This window comes from Callithrix jacchus, chromosome 22 (assembly GCF_049354715.1).
Source record: "Callithrix jacchus isolate 240 chromosome 22, calJac240_pri, whole genome shotgun sequence".
NCBI classification, from domain to species: domain Eukaryota; kingdom Metazoa; phylum Chordata; class Mammalia; order Primates; family Cebidae; genus Callithrix; species Callithrix jacchus.
Genome location: NC_133523.1, coordinates 5,677,212 through 5,701,226, shown reverse-complemented (window position 1 = coordinate 5,701,226; position 24,015 = coordinate 5,677,212). Strand labels below are relative to the sequence as shown.

The 24,015-nt window shown below is 49.7% G+C and overlaps 1 protein-coding gene across 33 annotated transcripts in view; it reads left to right on the top strand.

Annotated features, from left to right (window-relative positions):
- RFX2 (regulatory factor X2) overlaps positions 1–24,015 on the top strand; it is a 208,254-nt gene that overhangs the window by 158,373 nt on the left and 25,866 nt on the right. For 21 of the 33 annotated variants that reach the window (XR_013531020.1, XM_054249415.2, XM_035286199.3 and 18 more), the window contains 2 exons: positions 403–664; positions 16,086–16,160. Coding sequence is in view for 32 of the 33 variants with exons in the window: in XM_054249415.2 (XP_054105390.2) it covers positions 403–664; positions 16,086–16,160 (337 nt within the window). In the remaining variant the exon portion in view is untranslated. The remainder of the gene's footprint in view (positions 1–402; positions 665–16,085; positions 16,161–24,015) is intronic. The other 12 variants (XM_035286217.3, XM_035286209.3, XM_078360306.1 and 9 more) reach the window with 2 other exon arrangements.

Sequence of the window (24,015 nt, the reverse complement as noted above, 5' to 3'; positions counted from 1 at the left end):
GCTGGGACCACAGCTGTGCACCACCACATCTGGCCAAATCTTTTATTTTTTTGTAGAGACAGGTTCTCTCTGTGTTGCCCAGGCTGGTCTCAAGCTTCTGGCCTCAAGCAGTTTTCCCATCTTAGCCTCCCAAAGTGCTGGGATTAGAGGCGTGAGCTACCACACCTGGCCTAGAATTTTCAAGTGGTGAGTTTTGATGAGTCAGCCTGTGGTCCTGAAGATTTCCTGACACGATGGTTCTGAACTTGCACCATGTTTGAATGTCATATGCCACATCCGAAATTCCTCCATATATTGTGCTCTCGGGGCTGCCTCTTTTACATGATGTTTGGATATCCATGAACTCAGACAAGACGCTTAAATAGGACAGTATCCCATGTGTGACTTCTCTCTTCCTCACAGACGAGCGGCTTACACCTACAACCCTGAGCCTCAGATGTACGCCCCCAGCAGCGCGGCTTCTTACTTTGAGACCCCAGCCGGTGCCCAGGTGACCGTGGCAGCCTCGTCCCCGCCAGCGGTCCCCTCCCACAGCATGGTGGGCATCACCATGGATGTTGGGGGGAGCCCCATCATCTCCAGCACGGGAGCCTATCTCATCCACGGGGGGATGGACAGCACCAGACACTCCCTGGCCCACACCTCCCGGTCATCTCCAGCCACGGTATGTAGGAGGCTCTCGGGGCCATCAGGGTAGGCCATGACTATTCTCACAGCAGCGGCGGCAGGGATGGTAAGTAAGAGGCAGCCGGAGGCCCGGAGAGGGCTGTCGTCTGCTGTGGGCCCAGGCGGCCCCTCAATGGAGTCAGGCCAGCCTCAGACGGACCACCCAACCCTAGGCTGGCCTGCAGAGCTGTTTGAACTTCGGTTCGCCATTGGTATAAAGAGGACAAGTCATGCGTCGTGGGCTGTTGTGAAAAGGGAATGCATCAGGCTCTCTCCACTGGGCGGTGCTGCAGCTGCCTTTGCTGTTGTCATTATTGTTCTCGTTAATATCAATCTCTTAGAGGCGTGGATCGGTCCATCCACAGGACACCTGGACTGAGGAAGCGGGGACGTTTCCTGCAGTCCCTGCCTAGGTCTCACTGCCATGCTCATGTGCAAAATGACTACTTAATCTGCTCTTCCGAAGTCTCCACGTTTAACACTCGATTTTCCATGTTTACTTTTCTTTTATTTTCCTTCTTAAATTAACTCAAAGTAAAATCGACTCTTTTGGTGTCCAGCCTTATGAGATTTGACGTGGGTAGATTTGTGTACAGTCAGGATGCAGAACTGTGCAGTGCCCTGAAAAGCCCTTCATGGTGTGTCTTGATGGTCACAACCTCCCCGCATCCCCAGCCGCCGATCTGTTCCCTATTGCTGTAGTTTCATCTTCACCAGCGTGTTGTATAAATGAATCATGCAGATTGTGACCTTTTGAGACTAGTTTCTTTTACTCATTCTGCTGCCTTTGAGATTCTGTCAAGTTGTTGCTTTGTTTGTGTTACTGAGTAATATTCCATTATACTTATTCATTCACTAGTTAAGGGTCATTTGGATGGTTTCCAATTTGGGGCGATTATGAATAAAGAAGCTCTAAGTGTTCCTGTGCAGGCTTTGTAAGGACGTGCGTTTCCCTCTCTTTTGGATATATACCTACGCGTGCAGCTGCTGCTCATACAGAAGGTGTATGTTTGACTTTATCAGAAACCACCAGAGTTCCCAAGTGGCTGCACCGTTTTGCATTCCCACCGGCAACATACAGGAGTTCCTGTTGCTCCACTCCATCAGCATTTGATGCTGCTGGTGTTCTTGGTTTTGGCCGTTGTGATAGATGTGTGCTGGTACCTCACTGTGGTCACAACTCGCACTTTCTTTATAGTTAACAATGGGAAGCAGCTTTCCATGTGAGTATGTCCCTTTGGTAGATGCTCTGGGTAAGGTGTCAGTTCAAGCCATTTGCTACTTTTTTTAACTAGGTTGGATGTTTTCTTTCTTTCCTTCTTTTGAGATGGAGTTTCGCTCTTGTTACCCAGGCTGGAGTGCAATGGCGCAATCTTGGCTCACTGCAACCTCCGCCTCCTGAGTTCAAGCAATTCTCCTGCCTCAGCCTCCCGAGTAGCCTCCCGAGTACAGGCGCACGCCACCACGCCCAGCTAATTTTTGTATTTTTAGTAGAGACGGGGTTTCACCTTGTTGACCAGGATGGTCTCCATCTCTTGACCTCGTGATCCACTGCCTCAGCCTCCCAAAGTACTGGAATTACAGGTGTGAGCCACTATGCCTGACCATAGTTTTACATTTTACATTTAGATCTGTTTCCTGTCAATATAACGTTTGTATAAGATGTAAAGTGTAAGTTGAGGGGTTTTTTTGGCATATGAAACAAAATGTTGTTCTGGCCTCATTGGTTAAAGAGACTGCTCTTTCTCCATTGGGTTGCTTTAACCCCTTTGTCAGAAGTCATTTGGCCATATGTGTGTGGGTCTATTTCATTCCATTGTTCTGTCTGCCTACCCTTTACAAATAGCACAGTCTTTTTTTTGAGATGGAGTTTCACTCTTGTTACCCAGGCTGGAGTGCAATGGCGCAATCTCGGCTCACTGCAACCTCCACCTCCTGGGTTCAAGCAATTCTCCTGCCTCAGCTTCCCGAGTAGCTGGGATTACAGGCACGCGCCACCATGCCCCGTTAATTTTTTTGTATTTTTAGTGGAGACGGGGTTTCACCATGTTGACCAGGATGGTCTCGATCTCTTGACCTCGTGATCCACCTGCCTCGGCCTCCCAAAGTGCTGGGTTTACAGGCATGAGCCACTGTGCCCGGCCTTATAGTAGGTCTTAAAATTGAATAGAATGGTTCCTTCCACTTTATTCTTCAGTATTGTGTTGGCTGTTTATATAAACTTAAAGTTTCTGTATAAGTTTAGATAGTTTATCTATATCTACAAAAAAATCCTACTGAGAGTTTGATTAATTTGCGCTAAACCAATCTGGGGAGAGGTGACATCTTTACTACGTTGAGTCTTCCAATCCATGAACATGGTACATTCTCCCCATTTGTTTAGCTCTTCTTCATTTCCTTTTGTCAGCATTTTGAAACTTAACCAAAATTTTGTACATGTTTTGTTACATGAAAACAAAGTGTTTCATGTTTGGGGAGCTATTGTAAATGGCACCGTGGGGTTTTTTGGCGTTGATCTTTACATTTCTGTTTCCAACTGTTCATTTCTAGGGTTTGAAAATGGTGATTTTTTTGGTTCTTGATCTTGTATCCTATAACCTTGCTGAGCTCACTTTTAGTTCTAAGAGCTTCTTGTTGCCCTCAAATGTAACTGCTTTCATGCTTTCTTTCCAATATGGACAAAAAGGAATTTCATTTCTTTTTCTTGCCTTTTTGCACTGGCCAGGACTTGCAGTAAAATGTTGAACTGGAGTGGCAAGAACGGACAGCCTTGCCTTTTTCCCCGTCCTTGGGGAAAAGCCTTCAGTCTTTCACTGCTAACTATGTGATGTTAGCTGTATGTTTTCCAGAGATGCCCTTTTTCAGGTTGAGGTAGTTCCCTTCTTTTTCTAGTTTTCTGGGAGTCTCTATCATAAATAGATGTTGAATTCTGTCAAATGCTTTTTAAAATTTGTGTAAGCATATTTTTTTCTTCATCAGGGTGTTAATATAATGGATTGCATTGACTGACTTTCAATTACAAAATAACTTCTTATTTTGGTATAAGGCTAATCTCCTGAGATAGAAGGTGATGGTTTAGCCTTTTCTTTGTTTTTTTGGTTTGTTAGTTTTGGTTCTGGTGTATTTTAAGGTCACCCTGGCATCAGAGAGTCCCCATGAATCTTGCTGTTCTCTCTCTTCCTATGTCCAGAGTGACCCCCAGGCCCTGGCTCTGACAACAGGCATAGTGCCCCATGCCTCCTCCCTCTCTTCTTGGGAGGAGTCACTTGCTTTCTAGAGGCTGTGAAATTATAGGGCGGTGTCTGCTGCTTCTACCCCTAGCTACTTAGTTTTAGCACCCCAGGCCAGGCAGCCCCAGCAGACTAGACATACTTTTCCCCCATAGGATTGGCTGGGTAGAACTAGGTTTCATTGTTATGGGTCAGAAAGCTTTCCTCACAGACTACAGGAATTGTCACAAGTGTGGCATGTTTGACTTAGCAAACTGCATCAACTTCTTAAGATAGACTAGGATTGCAAGTCACAAATGTACTGAGAAACAGTAATATTCTCTATGATTTTAGAATGGTCTTGTTGCCGCAAACATGCTGTTTAGACCCTGAGCCACCGCCCTGCCACAGTGGTTTGTTATCTGGGTCGCTTTGGAAGAATTGTATTAAATCAATTAGAAATCCATGAACAGGCTGTTTTCTCTCTCACACACGCACACGCACGTACACACAGACACACGTACACACGCACACGCATGTACGCACACGCACGTACACACGCACACACAGACACACGCACACACACACATACACAGACACACGCGCACACATGTACACACGCACACGCACGTACACACAGACACGTACACACGCACACACATACACACAGACGCACACGCATGCACGCACACGCACACGCACGTACACAGACACGTACACACATGTACACACACGCACATGTACACACGTACGCACACACGTACACACAGACACACACGCACACACACGTACACACGCACACATCTTGGACAGGAATCTGATTCTGGGCTTCCAACTGTTCAGTTGTTGTTTACTGGCCTGTTGTTGGCCTAAGAACATTCTAGAAGGATTCCACAGAAGTTGGAGAGACTGTGTAAGAGCCAGGCACAACAGTGGCCCTGAGGCTGCAGCCAAACGGCTGCTGGGCCCAGCACTTGCTGTCTACCTGCTCGTTCACGTCAGAGTTTACTTTCCTGGGACCTTCGCTTCGTCCTAAAGGCAGAGCACGAAGACTGAAGCACGTCCCCACCTTTAGCCTTGACGAGTGATTCCAGACTCTTGGTGACCGATTCTCTCGAGTACTTATTTCTGGTTGAAATGTCATCTGTATTATCAATCTTAAAAGTGAATTGCCCAAATGGCAAGTTTTTGATGCATATTTTCTGCTGTGCTTTTTTCCACTACCTGGAGCAGAGATGGTGAAGTGGGAGGTTTGTTCTTGTCCTTTCCCAGGTGGAGCCTTCTTTTTTAACCCTTTGGGTTGGGTCCAGGGGAGACTGAAGGTCACTCGATGGGGAACAAGAAAGAGACCCCTCCACCCTGGGAGCTGCCTTCAGTGGGCCCTTCCTCCCACAAGACCCAGGGGCCACATGAGGCCATGCTGTGAAAACAGCCTCTGAGGGTCACATGGTAGGCCCTGATGAAGAGAAAGGGTCTACCCAGTTTTTGTCTTTTAAAAAAAGTCCCCATACTTTAAATAAACTTTTCTCATTTTATTAGTTTAAATCTGACTAATACAGCAGCAGATCAAAAAAGTCTAGTGGACTTTCATTGCACAAGTTAAAGTGTCCTTAGTTAAAATGCTAACCATTCTGCCTTTGGCAGCTTTCTTTTTGCCTAAGAAGGGTGTCTTATGATACACGATATATAATACTGTTAAAAGAAAAACTTCCTTTTTTTTTTTTTAAGATGGAATTTTACTCTTGTTGCCCAGGCTGGAGTGCAATGGGTAATCTCAGCTCACTGCAACTTTTGCCTCCCAGGTTCAAATGATTCTCCTACCTTGGCCTCCCAAGTAGCTGGGATTATAGGCCACCACGCCTGGCTAATTTTTTGTATTTTCGGTAGAGACAGGGTTTCACCAATGTTGGTCTAGCTGGTCTTGAACCCCTGACCTCAGGTGATCCACCTGTCTCAGCCTCCCAAAGTGCTGAGATTATGGGCATGAGCCACTGTGCCTGATCCCCAATTCTGAATTGGAAGAATCTATCCACCAAGGTAGATGGATCGCTTGAGCTCAGGAGTTCAAGACTAGCCTGGGCAACATGGTGAAAACCCATCTCTACCCCACCCCAAAAAAATGACCACAGGCATGGTGGCACACACCTGTAGTCCCTAGCTACTCTGGAGGTTGAGTGGGAGGATCACTTCAGCCTGGCAGTTCGCCATTGGATTCTTCCTTCCATAAGTGAGAAAATCCTCAATTGTTGAGGAAAAAGAGTCTCAGCAGCCAGCCCCTTGGAGTGCTTCAAATCTGCTTCGGAAGCCCTGATCTCTCATAACCAAGAGTAAGAGGCTTGATATTTTTGTCCCTGGCCTGATGGATTGAAGTCTACAATATATTGCTGGGATAGGCCACTTGAAATCAGAAGTAATTGGGCTAGGGGAGGGAGAGCATTAGGAGAAATACCTAATGTAGATGACAGGTTGATGGGTGCAGCAAACCACCATGGCACATGTATACCTATGTTAACAAACCTGCACGTTCTGCACATGTGTCCCAGAACTTAAAGTATAATTTTTAAAAAAGAAAGAAATCAGAAATAGTCTTTCCTGGTGTTATCAGAAACCCAGCTCCTGGCCAGGTGTGGTGCCTCGTGCCTATAATCCCAGCACTTTGGGAGGCCAAGGCAGGGGGATCACTTGAGCCCAGGGGTTCAAGACCAGCCTGGGCAACATAGCAAGACTCTTTTTCTACTAAAAATAAAATAAAAATAATTAGCCAGACATGGTGGCATGTGCCTGTAATCCCAACTACTCAGGAGGCTGCGGTGAGAGGATCGCTTGAACCTCGGAGTTCGAGGCTGCAGTAAGCCATGATTGTACCACTGTGCTCCAGACTGGGCAACAGAGTGAGACCCTGTCTCAAAAAGAAAAGACAAGAAAAGAAACCTAGCTTCTGTTTTTAAAACTCAAACGAGCATCTTTCTCTTGAGTGCCAGTGCACATGGAGACAAAAAAGACTGTATTCTCTACCTAACAAATGAGAAGATGGATGCATGGTGGCTCTAATTGTATGTGTCTGCTGGTTTTCTGTTTCAATCAGTGCTGAGCCAAGGCTGGAAGGAGAACAAGGATGCCTTCTGCTCGGTGCATATGGCCTCCCCTCCCTGCACATGCCCCTTCCTGATGGCCCATGAAGGTGATGCACCTCCACGCAGCAGCACAGCTCACGACAGAAGCATCATTCACACACATCTCTTCTGTAGCCTGGCTCTTCAGTGGAGGTGTGGAATGAAAAGTCACCTGGGCACAGTGGCTCACGCCTGTAATTCCAGCATTTGGGGAAGCTGAGGAGGATCACTTGAGCCCAGGAGTCGGAAACCAGCCTAGGCAACATAATGAGACCCCCACCTCTATAAAAAATTAAAAATTAGCTGTGTGTGGTGGTGTTTGTCTATAGTCCCAGCTACTAAGGAGGCGCAGGTGGGAGGATCACCTGAGCTGGGGGAGGTTGAGGCTGAAGTGAGCCATGATGGTGTCACTGCACTCCAGCCTGGGTGACAGAGCAAGACCCTGTCTCTAAGTAAATAAAGATAAGTCACTTGAGTACTCCTATATCAGCCAGAAGCCTGCTCAGCCCCTGCAGAGCAGCCCTTTTGTCCAATGATCAGAGGGAATTTTTTGCTGGCCAACACACATGGTGATAATCGCCTTCCCACTGCCTGCCTTTGACATTCCCACACTCAGAATACTGTTTGATAAAGGAATTTCGCCAGTGGGCGTCCGCTTTTTCTCTCACTATGATCTTTATCACCACTTTTTTTTTTTAACTTCATAGAGTTCACTTTTTTTTGGTTGTTACATTTGTTTGTTACAAGTTGTTTGTTACAATGTTTGTTGCATTTGCTGGTCCAATGTTGTGCCTTGTTGTTGACTAGAGTCTGCCTTCACATTAGGGTTCACTCTTGGTGTATGCGTTCTACGGGTCTGGCAAGTGTGTTAATATCATCACTTTTGAAGCCGGTTTTATAACCTTTTTTGCAAAGGTGGGAAAAGTGCGCAGATTTACACTTACAAGTACCTCTTCGAGGATATATCTGAAGTTTTAGTCTGATTTACCTGTAGTGACAAAATGAAAAACTGTCTAACTAAAAGCACTATTTTTCACTTATTCTGAAGCATTTCAGTTGATTTACCAGATACGTCATCCTCCTTTGTCTGAAAAGACGTAGCCTCAATGTTAAGCAACCACGGACAAACGGATTGTTGCTCTAGTAATCCATTCGCACTGATGGCGCGCTTGGGTGTTGGCCTGCTTCTTATTTTCCTGTTTTCTTTTACGGCACCGTATGCAAAACGATCACAGTATGTAATCCCAGATTGGATCCTGGTCCAGGGGAAGGACATTAGTGAGAAGAGGAATCACATTCTATAGTCTGCGGATTAGTTGAGAGTGTTGAGTGGCTCCATAAGAATCGGTCTTGCATGGCACGGTGGCTAACGCCTGTCGTCCTAGCAGTTTGGGAGGTGGAGGCAAGTAGACTGCTTGAGCCCAGGAGTTCAAGACCAGCCTGGGCAACATGGTGAGACTCCATGTCTGCAAAAAATACAAAAATTAGGCAGGCGTGGTGGCTTTTGCCTGTATGTTCAGCTACTTGAGAGACTGCGGTGGGAGGATGCCTTGAGCCCAGGAGGTCAGGGCTGCAGTGAGCTGTGGTCACGCCACTGCTCTCCAGCCTGGTGACAGAGTCAGACCCTGTCTCAAAACAAAGAAAGCAACAAATAAAACATTAGTTCAGAACAATGGCCTCAAAATATCAAGTGACACACACAAGTAGCGGAACTAGGTAGAGACTGAGGGAATAAAGCCGGTAGGAATGGGATCGTGTGCCCCGAAAGGACATCCACAGAGGTCTTGGCGTGGCTCCCTCTGCCAAGTGGGAGTTGGGAGGAACAGACAAACAGGTTAAATGCCCCATCTCCCTCCCCGAGCCGCCCAGCGCTGTCTCCTCTGCCTGGACCACAACTTCGGGCTTTTCCCTTCTCCAGGCCTAATGCCGTGGCTTACCACTCTGCCTTCCAAATTCCAGCCATTCTGTTGAACAATCTGCATTCTTTAGAAAGCGCCCACAGGGCTGTTAGCACGTTAACTTTCGTTGGCTCCTTCTCTGGTAACAGATCTAAGTTATACTTTAGAACTTTAACTGCAGCAGGTTTAGGAGTGGCCCTCTCTGCCTCATGTCTCCACACGGGTTTTTGGAAAAGAACCTCCCCTCCCTCCCCATATCATGGCCACTTCTAGCTCAGGAAATAAGCCATGATCATGCCACTGCACTCCAGCCTGGGCAGCAGAGAGAGACGCCATCTCTTTTTAAAAAAAAGAGCACATCAAGTTTTCCTAGAAGTCACCGTATTCTTCACCACCATGTGCTCACATTCTAAAAAATGTTTTTAAGAGCGGAGAAGGCCAGGCGCAGTGACTCACGCCTGTAATCCCAGCACTTTGGGAGGCTGAAGCGGGTAGATCACAAGGTCAAGAGATCGACACCATCCTGGTCAACAAGGTGAAACCCCGTCTCTACTAAAAATACAAAAATTAGCTGGGCATGGTGATGTGCACCTGTAGTCCCAGCTACTTGGGAGGCTGAGGCAGGAGAATTGCTTGAACCCAGAAGGCGGAGGTTGCGGTGAGCTGAGATCATGCCATTGAACTCCAGTCTGGGTAACAACAGCGAAACTCGGTCTCAAAAAAAAAAAAAAGAGGAGAAAAAGAGGACAGGGGCTCACATCTGTAACCCCAGCACTTTGGGAGGCCAAGGTGGGTGGATCACCTGAGGTTGGGAGTTCAAGACAGCCTGACCAACACGGTGAAACCCTACCTCCACTAAAAATACAAACATTAGCTGAACATGGTGGCAGGCACCTGGAATCCCAGCTACTCGGGAGGCTGAGGCAGGAGAATTGCTTGAACCTGGGTGGCGAAGGTTGTAATGAGCCAAGATCACACCACTGCACTCCAGCCTGGATGATACAGTGAGACTCCATCTCAAAAAGAAGGGGCGGGGGGTGGGGGAGAAAGAAAGAAAATACTAGTTTCATTTAAGACTGTCCTTGATGAAACAGTAAAAATTATTAATTTTATTAAATTTTAACTGTCGAGCACACATCTGTTTCGTGTTCTGTGTGTGAGATGAGATGGGAGGTCCACCAGAGTATGCCAACCTCCAAGAAAAGCCTGTATGTTCACGATTGACTTGTGGGCTGAACTAGCCATTGGTTTCATAAAACTCCATTTCTGCTTGAAAGAATGACAAAATATGATTATTCAGACTCAGGTATTTGGCAGACATGTTTTCACAAATGAACAAAGCCTGACATATTAAGAAAAACAGCTGGCAGGTTTTTGTTGCCAATGATAAAATTCAAGTTTTCACACAAAGAAATGAAAATTACGGAAAAGCTGTGTCTGCCGACCAGGAATCTGACAACTTCCCAAAAGTGAATGACTTTTCCGACGAGGTTGGTGGCAACATTAACAAACATGGTTTCTGGACACCATTTAATGAAATGTGGCAATGTCTGGAAGCTCCGCAAACTCAGGAAACTCCTGCTTTTCCAGTGACCAGTATGTGATGTTACAAACCATGCCCATTAGTAACATACTCATTCAAGTTGCAAGAAAGACTGAAATGACTTCTTGAAATTTGTTATATGTATTTTTTTATTGAGGTAAAATACATGTAACATAAAATTAACCATTTTAAAGTGGACAATTCACAGTGTCATACGATCACCACCGTTATCTAGTTCCAGAATATTTTCATCACCCTGAGAGGAAACCCCAACCCATTAGCAGCCAGTCAGTCTCCACTGTCCCCTTCCTCCGTCTCCTGAGAGCCGCTGCTCTGCTTTCTGTCTCTAGGGATTTGCTGATTCCACATATTTCATGTAAAAGGATTTCTATAATGTATGGTCTCTTGTATGAGGCTCATCCACGTTGTAGCATGTGTCAGAACTTTATTCCTTGCTGTGGCTAAGTGCTATTCCACCGTGCGTTTCGACCACATTTTGTGTATCCATTTCTCTGCTGGTTGACATGTGGGTTTGTTCACTTTCTGGCACTTCAGCTTTGTCGTTCCCCTGCCCTCTGGCCTCCACGGTTTCTGCTGAGGAATCAGCCGTTGCTCAGATTCCAAATCCTTTGCGATGCCGCTTCTCTTACTGCTTCTAGGACTCTCTTTGTCTTTGCCTTTTGACAGTTTGATTATAATATCTTTGGTCTGTATTTCTTTGAGTTTATACCACATAAAGTTTGTTGAGGTTTTCAAGTGTGTAGATTTATATCTTTCATCAAATTTGGGACGTTTTCAGCCGTTACTTATTCAAATAGACTGTAGCACTTTCTTCCTTCCGGGACGCCTGTTACGTGTTTGTTGTAAGCTTGGTGGTGTCCCATAGGTTCCTCAGGCCCAGCTCATTTTTCTCCGTTCTTTTTTCTTCCACTCCTCACACTGGGTAATCTCAATCGACCTATCTCCAAGTCCCCTGATTCTTTCTTCTGGCTGCTCAAACCTGCAGTTGAACCTTCCCTAGGAAACTTTTCATTCCAGCTATTATACTTTCAACTGCAGAATTTTTATTTGGTTCCTTTTTGCAATTTCTGTCCCCTTGTTGATATTCTCCACTGGTGAAACATCACTCATGTGTTTTTTTGTTTTGTTTTGCTTTTGGTTTTGGTTTTGTTTTGACATGGAATCTCACTCTGTCGCCCGGGCAGGAGTGCAGTGGCATGATCTCAGCTCACTGAAACCTCTGCCTCCCGGGCTCAAGTGTCAGGCCTTAGCCTTTCAAGCAGCTGGAATTACAGGTGCCCTCCACCATGCGCAGCTAATTTTTGTATTTTTAGTGGAGTCAGCCTTTCACCATGTTGGCCAGGCTGGTCTTGAACTCCTGATCTCAAGTGATCTGCCCATCTTAGCCACCGCGCCCAGCCTGTCATTTTTGTATAGTGCTTTGTGCATGATTTCCTTGAGCTATTTGAGTAGATTTTATGTAGTTGATTTAAACCCTTCGTTTCATAGGTCCAGTGGCTGGATTTTCTCAGGGATGGGCCTGTTCATTTATTTTTACATCTGGACCATACGTTCTTGCATGCCTCGTAATTGTGGAGAACTGGATATCGCGACTAGTATAACGCGGTGACTCTGGATACGGGTTCTTCTGTTCCCCCAGGGTCCGCCGGTGACTCTGCATACGGGTTCTTCTGTTCCCCCGGCGTCCGCCTGTGACTCTGGGTACGGGTTCTTCTGTTCCCCCGGCGTCCGCCGGTGACTCTGGGTACGGGTTCTTCTGTTCCCCCCAGCGTCCGCCGGTGACTCTGGATATGGGTTCTTCTGTTCCCCCAGCGTCCGCCGGTGACTCTGGATACGGGTTCTTCTGTTCCCCCAGGGTCCGCCGGTGACTCTGGATACGGGTTCTTCTGTTCCCCCAGGGTCCGCCGGTGACTCTGGATACGGGTTCTTCTGTTCCCCCGGCGTCCGCCGGTGACTCTGGATACGGGTTCTTCTGTTCCCCCAGGGTCCGCCGGTGACTCTGGATACGGGTTCTTCTGTTCCCCCGGCGTCCGCCGGTGACTCTGGATACGGGTTCTTCTGTTCCCCCAGGGTCCGCCGGTGACTCTGGATACGGGTTCTTCTGTTCCCCCGGCGTCCGCCGGTGACTCTGGATACGGGTTCTTCTGTTCCCCCGGCGTCCGCCGGTGACTCTGGATACGGGTTCTTCTGTTCCCCCAGGGTCCGCCGGTGACTCTGGATACGGGTTCTTCTGTTCCCCCAGGGTCCGCCGGTGACTCTGGATACGGGTTCTTCTGTTCCCCCGGCGTCCGCCGGTGACTCTGGATACGGGTTCTTCTGTTCCCCCAGGGTCCGCCGGTGACTCTGGATACGGGTTCTTCTGTTCCCCCGGCGTCCGCCGTTGCTGCTTACAGGTGTCGTTGGTTGTTTGTTTTTCAGGACCTTTCTGGACTAATTCTGTAAAATCTGCATTTTTTTTTTTTTTGGACAGTCTCACTCTGTTGCCCAGGCTGAAGTGCAGTGGTGTGATCTTGGCTCACTGCAACCTCCCCTTCCTGGGTTCAAGTGATCCTCCTGCCCCAGCCTCCCCAGCAGCTGGGATTACAGGCATGTGCCACCACACCCACCTAATTTTTTTTCTTTGTATTTCTAGTAGAGACAGGGTTTCACCATATTAGCCAAGCAGGCCTTGAACTCCTGGCCTCAAGTTATCCACCCTCCTCAGCCTCCTGAAGTGCTGGGATTACAGGTGTGAGCCACCGTGCCAGGCCGAAATCTCTATCTGGCTAGCTTAGTGGTCAACTAGTGATTCGATGGAGATTTCCTTAAATGCCAAGTTTCATCTTTTTTTTTTTTTTTTTTTTTTTTTTTTTTGATTACGGGTTCACCTGTTTGCCATAATCTTTTAATTCATTTCCAGAGTTCTGAGAAAGTCAATTCTGACAGTTTTTGCCCATTTTTTTTACTGCTTTTGTGAAGGGATGGATTTTGGAGTTCCTTACTCCGCGATTTTCATGGATGTCAGCTCGAGAGTAATGGATGTTAATGTAACTGAGCATGAAAAGCTCATTGATAGGATCTCAGATTCCACATCGCAGCTAACCTTTAAGAAATTACCAGGTGTCAAGTGTTGCTATGGTATCAAGTAAAAATATCCACAGTGATCTGAAAAGGCTATTAAAACAGTGCTCATTTGCCAGCTGTAGAGCTGTGTGAGGCACGTTTTCTCATTGTACAACTAAAACGGTATACAATAATAGATGGAGATACAGAAGCAGGTATATAGAGCTCTCTTCTGTCTGTTTAAAGATGTGGAATCATTCCACTCTTCTCGTTTTGGGTTGTTGTATTTTAAATTGGGAAAGTGTACCTATTCTTTAAGTGTTAACCTATAATGGGTTTCTATTTTTTTTATGAATTAATACGTTGTTTTTAAAATTTTTTATTTTGATGCTAATAAGGGAAATAATAGATTTAACTTTTAAAAACAAAAGCAGGCAGGCTGTGGTAGCTCATGCCTATAATCCCAAAACTTTGGGAGGCCGAGGCGGGTGGGTCACTTGAGGACAGGAGTTCAAGACCAGCTTGGCCAACATAGAGAAACCCCATCTCTGCTAAGAAAGACAAAAGTTAGCTGGGTGTGGTGGCGCACGCCTGTAATCCTAGCTACTCAGGAAGCTGAGGCCCAAGAATCACTTGAGTCTGGGAGGCAGAGGTGGCAGTGAGCCGAGATCACATCAGTGCACTCCAGCCTGGATGACAGAGCAAGACTCTGTCTCAAGAAAAGAAAAAAAAAATAAAGCTCTTTTTCAGGGGTGGGGGCGGGGAAATCTCAAAATTTTTTAATAGTGTATTTTTTAACAGACCACAATTGAGACCCACTCTGCTGGGGAGACAGTGTTTTCTTCTCCTTCCCAGTCTGCTGGGCAGTAGACAACGCCCCTGAGATTAGGGCAGACTTCAGAGGTCGTGCACTCTGCTCTCGGGGCACCCATAGGTAAACGGTGTCCTCCAGGGAAGGTGCCACAAGGCAGTACTCACCTGCCCAAGCTGCAGATCAGAATGGCCCCAAAACTTGGGGGTGGTAAGTTTGTTTTTTCTATCATAGAGGTGGTGATGGCCTTCTCATCGCCTGTGCCCTGAGGCTGATGGGTGGGGTAGGTCTCACCATCCTACTTTTCCCCTTTCCCCTGGTCCTCCACTCTCTGCACTTATTTCTTCTTTCTTCTTTCTTCTTTCTTCTTTCTTCTTCTTCTTCTTCTTCTTCTTCTTCCTCTGGCACCCACACTGGAGTGCAGTGGCACAATCTCGGCTCACTGCAGCCTCCGCCTCCCAGGTTCAAGCGATTCTCCTGCTTCAACCTCCTGAGCAGCTGGGACTACAGGCACGTGCCACTGCACCCAGCTAGTTTTAGTATTTTTAGTAGAGACGGGGTTTCACCATATTGGCCAGGCTGCTCTTGAACTCCTGACCTCATGTTCCACCCGCCTCGGGCTCCCAAAGTGCTGGGATTACAAGTGTGAGCCACTGCACCTGGCCAACCTTCTGTAGTTCTTAAAGGTGACCCTGCCATCCTTCTTGACTAGAAGCAAGGGTAGCTAATGAGAGAAGGCAGACGGACAGTGGTTGGAGGCCATGAGTGAAGTAGTTACCCTGTCATTCTTGAACTCAGCTCCACGCGCTGCTCTCTGAAATACGCACTCAACCTGCTCTTTGAGGAAGGGTCCTGAAGTCTTTGTCCTCCCTGGGTGTTTCAGGAAAGGAAGTGCATACTTCAGGTTCCTTTGCTTCCGTCTCAGTTCTCTGGTCGTCAGGGTGGGCAGCAGCAGCAGATTTTACATCACGACTTTCCGGGTGCGAGTCTAGGATGAGCTAAGTGTGTGTGAATGCCTTGGCGGCCACACACATCTGGGTGTCTCCATTTTCGCATGGAGCTGCCACCCACCGCCCTACAGGATCCAACTTAAAAACCCTCATCCTTCAGGAAGTTCTGCTGTTAGCTCCCCAACTCTTTCTTCCAAAACTCTTTTCTCTTTTCCAAACACCCTCTTCGCACAGGTCCCACTAGATAAACACTCGCCAGACAGCGTCCAGTGGCCCTGGATCCTATGGCCTCCTGACGGCAGGGTCTGAGTCTTTGGTCTCATTGGTATTTTCCCAAAACATCCAGCAGCGGGGAGACCCTGGGCTTTGCGATGGGACAGGCTTGCTGGGGAGTGAAGGCTGCCGTCTGTCCTTGCTTTCGTTCTCCCGGTTCCCCATCAGTGTGGCATGGGGAGAGGAGCAGGTGTTTATTATGCTGGCCCAGTTGACACTGGAATGAATGCAGCAGCTGCATATTAATGTTAAGATGCGCACACGCATTTGCCAGGTGCAAATTCAGCTGCAGGTTTTTATAACACGACTTCTGCTGCTTGTGTCGGACGGGCTCCTGGGCTTATCTGCGTGTGCAAAGCAACACTCCCTGCCGCAGCCTTAATGCGCAGTTGAACTCACCCCCACCGCCCTGCCTGTGTGGAGCCTCATTTTTATTTTGTAGGAGCTCAAATCATTATTTGGATATTAATGAGAACAAACCTTGGCTGATGCTAACCATCTGATTTCCTTTTTTTTTTTCCATTTTGTTTTGTTTTGTTTCTGCACACATTTTCTTTAGCTTGAAATGGCGATTGAAAACCTCCAAAAAAGCGAAGGACTCACATCACACAAAAGCGGTTTACTCAACAGCCATGTAAGTGTGTGTCTGACCTGGTGACCTGTCCCTGCTCTGCTTATAACCTCCATAGACATTTTTAAAGCAAACGAAGGCAGCCGGGCATGGTGGCTCATGCCTGTAATCCCAGCACTTTGGGAGGCTGAGATGGGTGGATCACCTGAGTTCAGGAGATCGAGACCAGCCTGGTCAGCATGATGAAACCCCATCTCTACTAAAAACATACAAATTAGCTGGGCGTGGTGGCGGGCGCCTGTAATCCCAGTTACTCGGGAGGCTGAGGCAGGAGAATCACTTGAACCCTGGAGGCAGAGGTTGCAGTGAGCTGAGATCATGCCACTGCACTCCCACCTGGGTGACAGGTTGAGACTCCATCTCGATAAAATAAAATAAACCAAAGGCAATAAAATGACACCTTTAAAGTGTCATTTGTGAAAGGTGGTTGGGAGGGAAGGCAATCTAGAATTCTACATCCAGCAAAAACACCCTTCAACAATAAGGAGAAATCACCAGATTCTTTATTTGTAAAAGGTAGTTTCTAACAACACCTACCTCCTGGGGTTGTCATAGGGGGCAAATTATTTAACATATGCCAAATGCTTTCAACAATACCTGGCAGGCGATAAGCAGTACAGTTATATATGAAAAATAAAACAGTACGAAAATCAGCAACAGCAACAAAGAGAGAAAACGACACAGGGTCAAGAATGCCATAGATTCTTAGCTCATTTTTCTGGAGTCCTCTCTTGGAAAGAAACGGTAATTTGAGAAAAGCATCAAGCAGGTAATTCGCATAGACTTTAGCACGTAAGATTTTTCTCCTCCCCTTGTCTCTTGGGAGAAGACCGTGATCACAGGCCCCATGACAGGAGATTGTGGGCATCTCAGCTCTGCACAGCTCCACAGCAGGGGGGACTGGAGGAGGTGGCCAGCTCTGCCTTTGTTTCCAGGGACAGTAGAGAAGGAAAACCCTGGCCTCCTCATACTCGTCGCTTTCTCTTCTCCCCAGACGTTCTCGATTCGGCTTTGCACATAGCTGGAAATTGTTTGCCATTTTAAAACTAGGACAGGCCATTGTAGTCAGAATGTGCTCCTAGGAGTTGCTCTCTGGCACTTAAATTGGGATGTGACATTCCCTTGAGAATTCAGACATCACAGAGGAAGAAGTTCCCATTGAGTGGACCCCAATCCTGAGTGACTCCATCGTGACTCTGTGCTGGCCCAGGTTTAACCTGAGCCGTTACTCAAAAGGCAGTGAGTGGTTCTGGGGGTGGAAGGCGATGTGGGGCAGGTCCAGAAACCTGGATTTATGGGTTAGGCACAGGGGTCACCTGCTCAAGGCAGCCCCTGCCGAGGCCTCTGCCCTCTGCCTCGGGAGCTGGTCACTACGAGAAATAGCAGAAATATCTCCTTCCGCTGATTGTCTTGAAGCAAAAAAGACAAAACAAAATGAAACACCCCACCAGGCCCCTGCTCGGTGCCCACCCGTCTCCAGGCTGGGCAGGACGTGGTCATCCTGCCACCTGTCACTGCTGGATGGTGTCTCCCTGTAGACGATTCCAGGGAGAAGAAATCTTCTGCACGTTCCCGGAAAGAGGATATCCCCAACCCCAAGATTTAAACTCCGAGCACATACACAGGGAAGTGTGCAGAATGATAATCCCCCTTCAGCAAGGATCGGGCTGTCTTCAGCCTTAAAGCAAACCCATGTGGGCCCAGGGTATCTGCCCCGGACGAGAGGGCCACGTGATGCAGGCAGGATGGGGCCACAGAGCCCGAGTAGGCAGCGTATCCACAGGAGAGTTAAAATGTCTATAGGAAAATGAGCCAGGCATGGCAGCTCATGCCTGTAATCCCAGCACTTGGGGAGGCCAAGGCGGCTAGACCACTTGAGGTCAGGAGTTCAAGACCTGACCTGACCAACATGGCAAAACCCCGTCTCTACCAAAAGTACAAAAATTAGCTAGGCATGGTGGTGGGTACCTGTAGTCCGAGCTACTTGGGAGGCTGAGGCAGGGGAATTGCTTGAACCCAGGAGGCGGAAGCTGCAGTGAGCCGAGATCGTGGCATTGCACTCCAGCCTGGGCAACAGAAAGAGACTTCATCTCAAACAAACAAACAAAAAATGTCTATGGGAAAATGCATGAGCCGCTTGCCTCTGGCTGCCGGGATCCTTCCTGCTTTCTAATACTTCATCCGAAAGGCAGACTTTCTTGGGTTGCTTCCCTGCAGATTCACATTTCCGAGCCGACTTTTCCAGCAGGTAAAATCTCCTGTTTCTTGTTCTCACTGATGATGCTGTTGAGTTGTTTCCTTCCGTCCTGAGCTGTGATCAGTAAGGTTCGGGGCTTGGTGACTCAAAGCAAAGGAGGTGGAAATAAGATCTTTCTAAACAGTTCACCACACATGCGTAGAATAAACCTAGATCTTGTTTTGGCAAATGTGAGAGCCAGAGAGGGAGAGAGGAGTTAAAGGACGTGATCTGCTGATGGACAGGGCAGCGTGCCCTCTGCCTGGCAGTGCACACTCGGCGATTTTCCCTGGGGCTGCCTGTGGCTGAGGTTGAGCTAGTGGTGGGCAGCAGCGTTCTGCGGGTCAGGCGGAGGCACAGCCACAGTCCCACCTCCCTTGCCAGCCCAAACCTGCAGCAGATAAGCCAGGAGTGTGGGGCAGCTGGGCCCTGGGGACCCATTTTCCCAGTGTCCTCCCAGACTTCTCTTCTCAGAGATCCCCAGGCAGGGTCCCCCAGCAGCAGGGCCTGTGCGCCTCTTTCCTGCTGCCAACTGGTGACGTCACCCAACCACCTACCGTGTGCAGGGTTCTGGCCAGGTCAGTGCCGAACATAGGGAGTAAAAAAGGAGAAAAAGGTCACTCCAGGGAGCTTAGCATTTGAGGGCAGAAGGTAGAAAATGTTGGGAGCCCACCCACAGAGGTCACAGAGGTCTCTGAGTGGAGCTGGCCACGTGTTCCACAGGGCGGGTTCCCTCTGCGCGCTGTCTCAGGAGGGAAGGGGTATTCAGGTGCTGGGAGCCTGGTGAAATGAACAGCACTGTGCGGACCCAGCCGGTCAACAGGAGCTTCCCAGGCTTCCCCTCCGGAGGGTCTGCAGGGCCCGGGGGTCTGCACGTTGGAAGAATGTGCCAGCCGGCTGATGGTCAGCCTGGCGTGGAAACCCGAAGGGAGGGGGAGGCCCCTAGCAGTGTCCAAACTGGGGAAGGGCAGAATATGGTGGCGTGAAAATGGGATTAGCCCTTCCAGAGGGAAGGGGACGGAGCTGGGGCTGGGGGTGAAACATGTCTTCGCCTGACAGGGTGTGGCAGGCTGCCGCCTTGAGCAGAAGAGGTGTCCTCAGCCCCAGGGGGGGCACCAGGCTGCCCTCAGGCTACCAGCCGACCCAGACCCCGCAGGAGGGTCACCGTGTCTCCATCGCCATGAGGTGGCGCTGTCTACTAAAATAAACTCCTCGCTTGCACACGTGCAGGAGAGAGCCGCGTTTAGAAGAGTTGTGTGTGGGTTATGGGACTTTTTGTTTTGAAATCAAGAAGCACAAATTGTCAAAGGCCATCTAGCCTTCAGCTGGTGACCTGTGTGCCTGGCGCTATGGCCGTGCCATCCTGCAGGCCGCGGAGGGGTTGCTGAGCAGCCAGCAGCTGCTCAGAAGGGGACTGTCCAGAAGCTGCTCCTGCAGCCGCAGTCCCGGCCACGCTGTTTTCCCTCAGTGTCTCTGCCCCACTTGAATTAGCGTCTTAGCTCAGTACTCACCTCCACCCCCAACACCCCCTGCGCCTCCCCTTCGCCCCTCCCAGGCCCCCCTCACCTTCACCCCTCCCAGGCCCGCCCCTCACCTTCGCCCCTCCCAGGCCCATCCCTCCCCTTCACCCCTCCCAGGCCCGCCCCTCACTTTCGCCCCTCCCAGGCCCGCCCCTCACTTTCGCCCCTCCCAGGCCCGCCCCTCACCTTCGCCCCTCCCAGGCCCGCCCCTCACCTTCGCCCCTCCCAGGCCCCCCTCACCTTCACCCCTCCCAGGCCCCCCCTCACCGTCACCCCTTCCAGGCCCCCCCCACTCTTCAACCTCACTTCAAGAAGGATCCAGAACCAGATAGCACCCCCACCTCCTCCACCTCGACTACTTCCCCAGCCACCACTGTTCCCGTGGATTCTCTCGGCCACCTCCTAGCCAGCCCTCGGCACGCACCCTTACCCAGCCTCCTCCTCACAGCAGCTGCCAGAGCGGTCCTGCTAAAACTCAGGTCAGATGGCTGCACTGCTCTGCTCAGAAGCCTCCAGGGCTCCCCTTGGCCCTCCAAGTAGAAGCCAGTGTTGTCAAAATGGCCCACAAGGCACTGCACAACCTGCTCTCTCCCACTCCTTACTCTGCTCCAGCCACACAGGCCTCCTCGCTGTTCCTCCAGTGCGCCAGGCTCAGACCTGCCCCAGGGCCTTTGCACTGTGGAGCCCTCAGCCTGAAGCTCTCTTCCCCCAGGCTCCCCCTCACCTCCTTCAAGTCTTCACACACTGGGCACTTTCTCAGTGAGCCCTGCCTGACACCCCCACCCCACCTCGATGAGATTGCAGCCCTCCCACCAGTCCATCAGTGGCAGCGCCCCGTCCCCTTTCCCAGGTTAATTTCTCTCACAGGACTCAGAAGCAGCTCTCATTCGGTTCATTTTACTTATTTATTGTGGGTCTCTGCCAGACAGGAACGGGCGCTTACAGGGGGCAGGGTTTTTGTCTTTTACTCGCTGCTGAATCCCAAGCTCAGGGGTCGGAACAGGGCCTGGCACAGTGCCAGTTCTCATAAATATTTGGGGTGTGGATGAAAAGGTGGGTGTTCCAAGCCAGAATATGTCAACACAGAGCACACAGGGGCACTTGGAAGAGCTGCCCAAGCTGCTGTGTATGGCCTGGCAAGACTCCAACTCACTACCAGGAGGAGCCAGTGTCAGGCAAATTTGCCCCCAGTCCTGGAAACAAGTATCTTATAAGAGGAAGGGGGCTGGGTAGGTGGGCACGATCCCCGCTTTCCCACCTGCAGGTGAGGACATCTGTCCGTGGGGGCTCTGCCTGCAAAGAGCCCAGAACCACCAGCCGTTGGTAGTGGGGGGAGGGGGAGGGGGAGGCGTCGGCATTTTGGGATTTTTTTTTTCCTTAAAAGGAAGGATTTGATTCATCTCATCAAGAAGTGTGCTGTCCCGACAGATGGCAACAAACGGGGATACACATGTACGTTTCCTTGGAAAGTGTTCTGCTTATTCATGTTTGATACTGACACAGAAATAGCACAAATATCAGCAGACAAAGCGGACTGCAGAGTATGCCCAAACCGGAAAGGTGACTACATCCAGCCTGCTGGTGAGCGTGGACCTTCAACAAAGTCTGCAAGCCCATCACACCTCAGCTCTAACCCATCTCCCCTCCTGGAAGTTCATCCATGCAGAAGCGGGAGGAAGTGGACCGGACTGTTCCAGCCAAGTCTGTCTTCTCCGTGTTTTATGTTTAGCAGGAAGGACTTGTCAAGAAAACCAAGCATCCTTTTAGTGTCAGTGTCAACATAATCACCCAACCAAAGGATTCTACTCTTAGTTTAAATAGCACGGGGTGGGGGGGGGTCAGGGGTAAACAGCAGAAGGATGATCTGCTCCAAAGCTTTCTTTGTATGTGTGAGCCAGTGTGTCCTGCTGCGGATGGAGTCTTAGACTCCAACCTCGAAGGACTCCTTCCAGCTTACCGCCCATGAAATCTGGCCTCACACTTTTAGCCTGAAAACCCATGACATCGTTTGGCTCCTTGAGATGTGGATCCACTGGTCCTGGCTCCTGCTGCCCATGGGACAATCTAAGAAGTGGCACCTGTGCCCCCAGCCACAGAATGACCAAGGAAAGCCTCTGTCTTCTTCACCTAGACGCCCTCTGTTGCTCCCCACCTACCTCCTCGGACAGTCTTTCTCTGCTGCTAGGCTTGAGACATCTCCAGCATCCTGCAGATGCCCACATGGGTAAACTTGGCTCCATCTCCACCCTCAGGGAGCAAGCACTCCGAGGGAGACAGGCAATATATCAACCAGCACACGTGACAAATCTGGATGGTGAAGGCGCTGTGAGAAAAGCTTCAGGGCCCACTCCAGCTTTCGCCTGTCATCCCAGCACTTTGGGAAGCTGAGGCGGGAGGATGGCTTGAGCCGGGGAGTTGGAGGCTGCAGTGAGCCATGACTGTAACACTGCGCTTCAGCCTGGGGTGACAGGGCGAGACCCTGTCTCTCTCTATATCTATATATATATTTATGTACACACACACTTCAACATCAAGGTTGTGGTTCATAGCATTAAATACAGGGAACACTCTGGAGCTCTTAAGGGTCCAAGCACTCTGTCGGAGCCAGACCTTGGAGGAGAAAAGAGTAACTGCCTCCATTGGATCAGAAAAGTCCAGTCCGGAAGGCTGGAAGATGAAAGGTGTGAATGGCTTGATGGAAAGTAAAAAATCTGATGTCCTTTTCCCAGAGAGGCAAATGAGGAAGAGGTGAAGTCTCCACTCCGGGGCCCTTCTCATGGTCCTTTGTTCTAACTCTCTTATTCAGAGAACAAGAGGGTCCCTCCCTGTGGTTATGGGCACAGCCGAGCGCATGGCACCCGACTCTGGACGGATGAAATTGACAACTGCTCATTGATCACCTGCACTCATGACCAGGGGCAGACGATGCGCTTCACACAGGCCCCTGCGGGCGGCAGAGGGCAGACCTCGTGGTAGCAAGAGGGTGAGGGTCCCCTGGTGCTGCGGAGCAGGTGATAGGCTGGTCAAGTAATTCCAGGGCTGCCAGGGAACCGGAGTCAAAGTGCAGGGATCACAGCGGGAGCCACTCCCGTTCCCTTGGTAGGGGGGGATGTTTGGCCACGGGACTTGCCTGCAGGAGCCGAGCTGGAGGAGAGCTTGTGTCGGGAGGCCTGAAGCCCTCCTGGTTTGCCCCAGAGGCAGCACACGAGACTAGACCTGCACTCCAAGACCTAGGCCTTGGTGATGTGCCTGTAATCCCAGCGCTTCGTCCCAGCACCTGCGAGGGCAGTGCCCCTGCTGGGTGACTCTTCCCACCCCCCCCCCGGAGGTCTTGTCCTCAGCTCTTTGGTGCCAGAGGGACACATCTGGCCCCACTCTCTACCCTGAACTCCAGCCCACGACTTAGCCTCCCCGTTTCTAAATAGGAACCCAGCACTGCATCTCACTTGCAATTTGGTTTAAGAGACCTCTGCGCTCAGGCCCCACGTACCGCTTCACCTGAACCTTTGGCCAGTTTGTCAACCAGGGCAGGTCCTCACTCCAGTGTAGCCCTGGGTCAGCCCCTGTTAGGGCTGGAGGGGCCAGGACAGACTGGAGTGGGTGGGGCTTAGATGAGATAAGAGGGATCCTGAGGCACTGGTCGCTGGTGCAGGGCTCGTCAGAACCACCCCATAGCACTATTTCATAAAAAGGAGACGAAGGCCAGGCACGGTGGCTCACACCTCTAATCCCAGCACTTTGGGAGTCCAAGGCAGGTAAATCACCTGAGGTCAGGAGTTTGAGGCCAACATGGTGAAATCCCATCTCTAAGCAAAATATAAGCCGGGCGTGGTGGCGCACACCTATAGGTAGTCTCAGCTACTCGGGAGGCTGAGGCAGAATTGTTCGAACCCAGGGTGCAGAGGTTGCAGTGAGCCGAGATCACACCACTTCACTCCAGGCTGGGCGGCAGAGTGAGACTCTGTCTCAAAAAAAAAAAAAATAAATCATAAAGAGGAGATGATGGCTTACTTTCTCCCGAGCTTGCAATGCTGAGTGTGGGTGGGGCAGACACAGGCAGACGTGACGGTGTGTGGTGCCGTAGGTACGCTTCGGGGGGTGA